General features: G+C 43.5%; 1 protein-coding gene across 1 annotated transcript in view; it reads left to right on the top strand.

The window, feature by feature from the left end:
- Nucleotides 1-9,716: 9,716 nt before the first annotated feature.
- The window catches only part of TRABD2B (TraB domain containing 2B), a 284,981-nt gene continuing 284,175 nt past the window's right edge, over nt 9,717-10,522 (top strand). Inside the window, exon 1 of the mRNA XM_056532416.1 lies at nt 9,717-9,749. Within this exon, the coding sequence (XP_056388391.1) occupies nt 9,717-9,749 (33 nt within the window). The remainder of the gene's footprint in view (nt 9,750-10,522) is intronic.

Consider the following 10,522-nt stretch of genomic DNA (forward strand, 5'->3'; position numbering starts at 1 on the left):
TTTTACATTTTTAAAAAGTGTAATAGCAGAAAATACCCCCCAAAATTTGAAACCCAATTTCTCCCGATTCAGAAAACACCCCATATGGGGGTGAAAATTGCTCTGCTGGCGCACTACAGGTCTCAGAAGAGAAGGAGTCACATTGGGCTTTTTGAAAGCAAATTTTGCTCTGGGGGCATGTCGCATTTAGGAAGCCCCTATGGTGCCAGAACAGCAAAAAAAAAAACACATGGCATACCATTTTGGAAACTAGACCCCTCGGGGAACGTAACAAGGGGTAATGTGAACCTTAATACCCTACAGGTGTTTCACGACTTTTGCATATGTAAAAAATTTTTTTTTATTTTTTACCTAATATGCTTGGTTTCCCAAAATGTTAACATTTTTAAAAAGGGTAATAGCAGGAAATACCCCCCAAAATTTGAAGCCCAATTTCTCCCGATTCAGAAAACACCCCATATGGGGGTGAAAAGTGCTCTGCTGGCGCACTACAGGTCTCAGAAGAGAAGGAGTCACATTTGGCTTTTTGAAAGCAAATTTTGCTCTGGGGGCATGCCGCATTTAGGAAGCCCCTATGGTGCCAGGACAGCAAAAAAAAAAAACACATGGCATACCATTTTGGAAACTAGACCCCTCGGGGAACGTAACAAGGGGTTAAGTGAACCTTTATACCCCACAGGTGTTTTATGACTTTTGTATATGTAAAAAAAAAAATATTTTTTTTACCTAAAATGCTTGTTTTCCCAAAAATTTTACATTTTTAAAAAGGGTAATAGCAAAAAATACCCCACAAAATTTGAAGCCCAATTTCTCCCGAGTACGGCGATACCCCATATGTGGCCCTAAACTGTTGCCTTGAAATACGACAGGGCTCCAAAGTGAGAGCGCCATGCGCATTTGAGGCCTAAATTAGGGATTGCATAGGGGTGGACATAGGGGTATTCTACGCCAGTGATTCCCAAACAGGGTGCCTCCAGCTGTTGCTAAACTTCCAGCATGCCTGGACAGTCAGTGGCTATCTGGCAATACTGGGAGTAGTTGTTTTGCAACAGCTGGAGGCTCCGTTCTGGAAACAGTGGTGTACCGGACGTTTTTCATTTTTATTGGGGGGGGGGGGGGCTGTGTAGGGGTATGTGTATATGTAGTGTTTTTTACTTTTTATTTTATTTTGTGTTAGTGTAGTGTAGTGTTTTTAGGTACAGTCGCACGGGCGGGGGGTTCACAGTAGTTTCTCGCTGGCAGTTTGAGCTGCAACAGAAAATTTGCCGCAGCTCAAACTTGCAGCCGGATACTTACTGTAATCCTCCGCCCATGTGAGTGTACCCTGTACATTCACATTGGGGGGGGAAACATCCAGCTGTTGCAAAACTACAACTCCCAGCATGTACGGTCTATCAGTGCATGCTGGGAGTTGTAGTTTTGCAACAGCTGGAGACACACAGGTTGTGAAACACCGAGTTTGGTAACAAACTCAGTGTTTTGCAACCAGTGTGCCTTCAGCTGTTGCAAAAGCTACAACCCCCAGCATGTACGGACAGCGGAAGGGCATGCTGGGTCTTGTAGTTATGCAACAGCCGGAGGCATACTACATTGGCTGGGGATGCTGGGGATTGTAGTTATGCAACAGCTGGAGACACACTGGTTTACTACTTAACTCAGTGTGCCTTCAGCTGTTGCAAAACTACAACTCTCAGCAGTCACCGACAGCCAACGGGCATGCTGGGAGTTGTAGTTATGCAACCACCAGATGCACCACTACAACTCCCAGCATGCACTTTAGCTGATTGTGCAAGCTGGGAGTTGTAGTTACACAACAGCTGAAGGTACACTTTTCCATAGAAAGAATGTGCCTTCAGCTGTTGCAAAACTACAAGTCCCAGCATGCCCATAAGGGCATGCTGGGAGTTGTGGTGGTCTGCCTCCTGCTGTTGCATAACTACAGCTCCCAGCATGCCCTTGTTGCATGCTGGGAGCTGTTGCTAAGCAACAGAAGGATGTCACTCACCTCCAACGATCCAGCAGCACAGGTCAGTCCCTCGCGTATCCATACGCCCTCGGTCCTTAAGGACTTGGAAACGGGGGCGTATGGATACGCCCTATGTCCTTAAGGGGTTAATATATATATATGTATACATATACACAATGATCCCTCAACTTACAATGGCCTCAACATACAATACTTTCAACATACAATGATCTTTTCTGGACCATTGTAAGTTGAAACCAGACTCAACATACAATGCTACGGACAGTCCAGATCTGCATAACCTGTCAATGGCTGGAAGAACTGACCAATCAGAATGGGCATTTACTGGTAAAACCCCTGTATTACTGAAGCGTATGCACTGACTGGTGTCTGGTAGTGCCCCCTACAGTACAGGGAGGTATTACATGTTCTGTACACTTTACCTGTACCAGGGTTAGCTGCTCCTTTGGACACCAGGTGAGGGCGACTCCATGTTACTTTTTTAGAACAGTGGGGGAGATTTATCAATACCTGTGCAGAGGAAAAGTTGCCCAGTTGCCCATAGCAACCAATCAAATCGCTTCTTTCATTTTGCAGAGTCCTTGTTAAAAATGAAAGAAGAAATCTGATTGGTTGCTATGGGCAACTGGGCAACTTTCCTCTGCACAGGTTTTGATAAATCTCCCCCATTGCGTGTACTGTACAGGACCCTGAAGAAGCTCCTGTCCTCTACATAGACCAGTGTTTCCCAACTAGGGTGCCTCCAGCTGTTGCAAAACTACAACTCCCAGCATGCCCGGACAGCCGAAGGCTGTCCGGGCATGCTGGGAGTTGTAGTTTTGCAACAGCTGGAGGCACCCTAGTTGGGAAACACTTACATAGACAGTGATTTACAGCTCCCAGCAGATCTTTATTACTTTTATATGTAAGGATTTGCTTTATCTATATTAGTTATCTACTTATTTTTCTTTAATCCTCACTTTTTCCTATTTTTGGATGACATTTTGGTGCCTTTAGAACCAATTACCAGGTTTCCATAGAGTTATGGTCTCACCATACAATGGTTTCAACATACAATGGTCGTCCTGGAACCAATTAATATTGTAACTTGAGGGACCACTGTATAACCTTTTTTCTTCATTGATTTTGTATGCATACCCTCTAATAAATATAATAAAATATTTGTAACCATACATTGTAGTTGGTTTTACTTCTTGGGGTTTCACATGCTGTTGTGTTCCATACACCTTTAGGTGTTAAATTATAGTCTTTATACTAAAAGCACAATGTGTAGATTGCAGAAAAATAAAGCAAAAACATTTCTCAAAACTTTGCAAGACTAGACAGTTTTTTTCTATTTTTTTTTTTTTTCTTCTATTTTTCATCCTGGCAGAAACCAACTTCATTTGGCATTGCCAAATATAAAAAAAAAAAAAAAAAAAAAAGAGACGAAAACCCTCGGGGCAATATTTCGAATACAGGATCAAATGTATGATTAAGTTGTTACATTTCTTGCGTTCTCGTCATGAATAGATGTGAACATTATTTGATCTGGGATTTCCCCCCTATAATAGAAAATAATGGAGGCTATTTATTAAAAGCCTCAGAGCTAACACAACGGTTGTGACTAATGTAACAATACCTACAGTCTTGGTTTTATTAAAAGTGAAGGGGCCACAAGGGCAGAAATGACGGAAGTTCAACTGATGGACATAATATACAAATACGAATTATTAAATTGAATTTGTATGTAAAGTAAAATCACTTTAACCCCTTAAGGACGCAGGACGTAAATGTACGTCCTGGTGCGGTGGTACTTAACGCACCAGGACGTACATTTACGTCCTGTGCATAACCGCGGGCATCGGAGCGATGCCCGTGTCATGCGCGGCTGATCCCGGCTGCTGATCGCAGCCAGGGACCCGCCGGCAATGGCCGACGCCCGCGATCTCGCGGGCGTCCGCCATTAACCCCTCAGGTGCCGGGATCAATACAGATCCCGGCATCTGCGGCAGTGCGCGATTTCAATGAATGATCGGATCGCCCGCAGCGCTGCTGCGGGGATCCGATCATTCAGAACGCCGCACAAAGGTCCCCTCACCTTCCGGCTCCCGGCGTCTTCTGCTCTGGTCTGAGATCGAGCAGACCAGAGCAGAAGATCGCCGATAACACTGATCTGTTCTATGTCCTATACATAGAACAGATCAGTATTAGCAATCATGGTATTGCTATGAATAGTCCCCTATGGGGACTATTGAAGTGTAAAAAAAAATATTAAAAAAATGTAAAAGTTAAAAAAAATGTGAAAAATCCCCTCCCCCAATAAAAAAGTAAAACGTCCGTTTTTTCCTATTTTACCCCCAAAAAGCGTAAAAAATGAATTTAATAGACATATTTGGTATCGCCGCATGCGTAAATGTCCGAACTATTAAAATAAAATGTTAATGATCCCATACGGTGAACTGCGTGAACGTAAAAAAAAAAAAAAAAAACATCCAAAATTGCTACTTTTTTAATACATTTTATTTTAAAAAAATTATAAAAAATGTATTAAAAGTTTTTTATATGCAAATGTAGTATTAAAAAAAAAAGTACAGATCATGGTGCAAAAAATGAGCCCTCACACCGCCGCTTATACGGAAAAATAAAAAAGTTAGAGGTCATCAAAATAAAGGGATTATAAACGTACTAATTTGGTTAAAAAGTTTGTGATTTTTTTTAAGCACAACAATAATATAAAAGTATATAATAATGGTTATCATTTTAATCGTATTGACCCTCAGAATAAAGAACACACGTCATTTGTACCGTAAATTGTACGGTGTGAAAACGAAACCTTTTTAATTTCCCCACAAAAATAGTGTTTCTGGTTGCGCCATACATTTTATGATATATATGATAAGCGAAGTTTGTTCTGTGCACCGGATGTCTTGGGTGCCGCAGGCAAGATTGCGGAGGTCCCCAGCAGCAACCCCCACGATCGAACATCTTATCCCCTATCCTTTGGATAGGAGATGAGTTGTCTAGGGGTGGAGTACCCCTTTAAGGAAGTAATAGGATCTCCCCTGTTCAGAACCTTCTTCTATGAGGCAGCCAGGAGGGTGGCTGCAAAGAACACCGCTTGCCTGGAGAACTCAGCACGTCCATAGATCATGTAAGGAAATAATTGACTTCCTCAGCAACTGTGTAATGCTTCATTTCACCTGTGGTGGCACTGTGGGAAAGCTGAACACCTGCTGGTAGGTTCCTCACAATTTACAGCTGGTTGTGATGGGTTTCAGTAGTGGAAGATTCTGTGTTTAACTTTTGGTCTTCAAACCCTTCTAAGGCTGGGTTCACACCACGTTTTTCAAATATGGCAACCGTATACGGTTTTCCGCAAAAAAGACGTATACGACCGTATCCGAAACCGTATGCATAGAGAATGCATTGTAAACCGTATTCCAAATGTTGTGTACGGTTGCATCCGTTTTGCCTCGGATACGGTTTTGCCGATTTTTCAACCGTAGGTAAAAACGCTGTCGACCACGTTTTTGCCTCCGGTTGGAAAACCGTATGCAAACCGTATGTGGTTCTTTTAACATTGATGTCTATGAGAACCGTACACAGAATTTCAGAATACGGTTGCACACGGTTTTTCTAATCCGTTTTTGGAGTTGACAAACGCTTAGAAGAGGCCTCCCCGGTGAAGATAGCAGCCCGGAACCACTATCCCACCGGACCACCTCCTCTCCGGACAGTCCTGCAGCACTGGACCAGCGCCGAGCGGAGGTGAGTACTGTACAGAACTAAAGGGGGGTGAGAGGGGGCTGGATGATGTCGAAGGCCGCAGTGGTCTTCAACCTGCGGACCTCCGGAGGTTTCAAAACTACAACTCCCAGCAAGCCCGGACAGCCGATGGCTGCCCTGACTTGCTGGGAGTTGTAGTTTTGAAACCTCTGGAGGTCTGCAGGTTGAAGACCATTGCGGGTGGAGAGTTCACTCGAGTATAAGCCGAGGGGGGTGTTTTCAGCACGAAAAATTGTGCTGAAAAACTCGGCTTATACTCGAGTATTTACGGTAGTTTATTTATTTATTTATTTTTTTTTTATTCCCTAAAATTATTTTTTTTCCACATTTAGCAAGAACTCCTCCCTTTCCTCATCTCTATCCACACTCAAGGAAAGGGATGTATTTTAGTCACTGTGATGCAGTGACCACCAGAGACATAGAGCAAAGGTCCCCAACCCAGTCCTCAAGCCCCCCCAAACAGTCCAAGATTTGAATTTTTTCCTTTTATTTTCCTATGGAGAAACTAAAATGTCAGTGGACCTTGAGGACTGGATTGGGGACCTCTGACATAGAGGACAGGCGGTCATAGCCCCTGACTACCAATGAAGTGCATGAGCTGATGAGGTCACCTGATCTTCAGGATAACATTGAAGTATTGTATCTGACTTAGGCTGCATTGACACCACGTTTTGTACATACGGGTGCCGGATCTGGCGGGGGGAGGGGCAAACCGGCCGGATCAGCCCGTGACTCCATTTACTTTAATGACCCAACCGGATTCAAACGGTGACTCCGGCCGGCTCAGTTTCGACCCGTATGCGGTTTTGGACCGGACCTAAAACCGTAGTTAAACTACGGTTTTAGGTCCGGTCAGGAAAGCGCATACGGGTCACAACTGAGCCGACCGGAGTCACCGTTTGAATCCGGTCGGGTCATTAAAGTGAATGGAGTCACGGGCTGATCCAGCCGCGGTACGGGAGCGCCCGGTTTGCCCCTCCCCCCCCGCCGGATCCGGCACCCGTATGTACAAAACGTGGTGTGAATGCAGCCTTACACATCTCTATAAAGGAGTAGTTAAAAGTTCTTATGTAGAGGTACAGAAAGCCTTTTTACCTGACAAACCCCTAGAACAGTGGTCTCCAACCTGCGGACCTCCAGATGTTGCAAAACTACAACTCCCAGCATGCCCGGACAGCCGTTGGCTGTCCGGGCATGCTGGGAGTTGTAGTTTTGCAACATCTGGAGGTCCGCAGGTTGGAGACCACTGCCCTAGAATATAGTTTAAAAAAAAGTTCTTCTCTATTCAATATTGCATTGCCAGTATTGAATATAAAATATACGGTTCTAAGCAGCAGTCCTAGGTGTTGGCTGATACTAAAAGGTCAGTAGATTGAGGTGGGCATTGGTCGTAGACACAGGACCATTTATCAGGCGCTCACAGCTGAAATGCGCTGAACACATCCCAAGACCTGGCAAACAGATTGAAAACATCCAAAGCAATTACAAGCACAATGATTCTTTCTGCCGTCATCTGACAAGCGGATTTTATGTTCCTCGGCAGGCGGAGTGCGCACAGTTGTTGTTCTGTCCCTGTACCTATTCAGTATTGTATCCCTGACCAATATGTTGATGGAAAGCAGTTTACCTACCAGATGAATATATATATACAAATTTCAGAAAATGGTACGTCATGTTACATTCTCCTGATAGGAAAAAGAGGCGTAAGGACAAATCAATGAAATAGTCTTACAATGATCTCCTGGATAAAAGCCACTAAAGGCAACCTTTACATTACTTACTGCGGTTGTCCCCCAGCTTTCTGTGGACCCTGAGAGATGCATAAATCTGCACATTTATTTAATATATATATATATATATATATATATATATATGTTTTTTTTTATATTTATTTAATATTATATATATATATATATATATATATATATATATATATATATATATATATATATACGTGTGTGTGTGTGTGTGGTGGCCCAGTACAGGAGATGTTGCCCCCGTACCCTTGTTGACCTGTCAAGCAGCCTCCTTCAGTGTTCCCTGGGCCCCTTGCACCTGTTTCCCCCCTGTACATATGTTCTGCAGTGTATTGTATTATAAAAGGTCTTGTTGCTTTAAGAGTTATACCATGTGATGTGTCATGTGATTGTTACCCTGGAGGTACCGGTGACCAGGTGATCCCAAGAGTGACCTATGGGCTCCCTGCTAGTCTCCCCCATATAAGCCCTGGGTGGAGCTTCTCTCTCTTTCCTTACAAGTCTTTGCTGAGGTCCAGTGCAGTCGCCTAGTTTGTGTGTCCACAGTGCTGGAGACCTCAAAGTCCAGTCCTGCAGCCGCCATCAAGTCAAGTAAGATAAAGTCACAGCTTTATGAGTCAAGTCAAGTCAGTCCTTGTCATCTGTCAGGTCAGTGTGGTCTGCATTCAATTGTCCAGTCCTACTACAAGTCCCAGCAAGCCCTTAAGGTCTCTGCATCACTGGTCACCTCCTTGGGCCCTGGATGAACTGTATAGACTTTACCACCTGTCTACCCTCAATAAAGCTACCGTTGTCCGTAACTTGGCGTTGGAGTCATTATTGTCCCTGTGCCTAGCCCAGGATCCAGCGTATACCTTCTGGTGGTATCGAGGATAACCCACGCACTGGCGTCACAAATACAAGGGGTTAAGGCAACAACATCTGCCTTCATCCCACCTGTTACAACACACACACATCTATCTATCATCTATCTATCTCATATCTATCTATGTATCTATCTATTAACTAGCAATTTCATATCTACAGTATATATATATATATACTGTAGATATGAAATAGATAGATAATAGATAGATACATAGATAGATATGAGATCGATAGATGATAAATAGACAGACAGATAGATAGATAATAGATAGATATGAGATAGATAGATAGATATAAAATAGATAGATAGATGATTGATAGAGGGTAGATAGATACATAGATAATAATAAATGGACGATAGATAGATATGAGATAGATAGAGAGATAGATATGAGATAGATAGATAAATAGATATGAGATAGATAGATAGATAGATAGATAGATAGATGAGAGTGATAGGACTGATAGACATTCTCCTTCCTCTCACAGATGAATGGGAGCTGACATCATCTATAAGTGTTCACAGGGCTGCCATCAGAAATTTTGGGGCCCCTTACACAGCTCAAGGCCTGGGGCCCCCACAGCTCAACCCCCACCCCCCCCCCCCCCCGCACCTCTCCTCATCACTTCTATAACCCCCCCACACCTCTCATCACCCCCATAACCCCCCCCCCCCCCGCACCTCTCGTCACCCCTATAACCCCCCCCCTGCACCTCTCATCATCCCCATAACACGCCCCCCTGCAAGTTCACCTACCCTGCCGCCGCAGGGGATCGGTGCAGCGGCGTGAGTCAGCGGAGGCTGCTGCTGCTGCTCCTATCACTGAGCATCGTCTGCAGGAGATCGCGTGGGGACGTAGGCAGGGACAGGTCAGGTGATTGGAGTGGACGTGTGTGCCTGCGCGGGGCACGTGACAAATTTACTCCCATCAGCCCCTGGCCTGTCCGGCCCTGCCATTACTCTTAAGGGGCCCGCGCCCTAGAAAGAAGTAATTGAATGTGCGGGGCCCCAGGACAATGAGGCCCGGTCCGTACCCCCCTGTCAGTGAGTGACAGTCGCAGTCACTCACTGACAAGGTAATAAAATAATAATTATATAAAAAAAAAAAAGGGCCAGGGACGTCCGGGCCTCCTGAAGGTCCGGGCCCCATACAGTTGTCTGGGTTGTACCCCCCTGATGGCGGCCCTGAGTGTACATGCAGGATGGCTCCTTTCAGCTGCAATGTCTACATTTTTCTTCTGAATAACAAAAGTTTTGTATTGTCCCAGTTCAGTATATTCATATAGATTGATGAAGCATCACCTGATTTGTGGTACTGTATGTAAAATGTGCCATGATGTTGTGGAATTGCACTTTTGTATGTTATCAGGTAATAGCTGATAGTATTAAAGTATTAAAGAGTTAATCCTGCACAAATTCTGCTGCTGCACTCTCTCCATGGGAGAAGACAATATTTCCCAACCAGTGTGCCTGCAGCTGGCTTGGAGTTGTTTTGCAACAGCTGGAGGCACACTGGTTGGGAAACACTGTCTTATGCCATGGACAGAGTGCGACAGCTTGAGATGGGAATAATAGGAGTGATTGCACATTATAGACTAAGTAGAGACATTGCCCTTTGACAAAGAATATGGTGCCCTCTACTTGTCAATTCGGGCATTTCCAGGAGGAATAGCTGAGGAACAACGCAGCACAAAGAGGAGATGATGCTCCAGAATTATTATCTTATGGGAAATGTAAATATTTGCAAAAACAGACATGTTAGAATAACTGACGTGTTTTCTTTAAAAGTTTATTTGCTTATTTTAACCATCTAATCACAGCAGCCAGATTTGGCATCAGCGTTTTTCTTTTTTTTTTTTATTTCATCCTCAAGAGATATGATTTTTTTCCTGACAATATTGCTGTATAAGGACTAATATATTTTAATGGCATCAGTTATAAAAATAAAAAAAAATACATAAGTAAATAGAATACTAGTAAAAAGTAAAATAAAAGTAAAATAATAACTAAAAAACTTTTTTGTTGGGCACATGGAAATATTTTTTTAAGAATGTCTTTTGGGTTTGGTTTTTACTCTGTATGTTGGGCAGTAAAAATTACATGATTGTAGTAATACTCCTTTTATAGTTTTTGTTATGTTTT

The sequence above is a fragment of the Hyla sarda genome, chromosome 7, assembly GCF_029499605.1.
Source record: "Hyla sarda isolate aHylSar1 chromosome 7, aHylSar1.hap1, whole genome shotgun sequence".
NCBI classification, from domain to species: Eukaryota; Metazoa; Chordata; class Amphibia; order Anura; family Hylidae; genus Hyla; species Hyla sarda.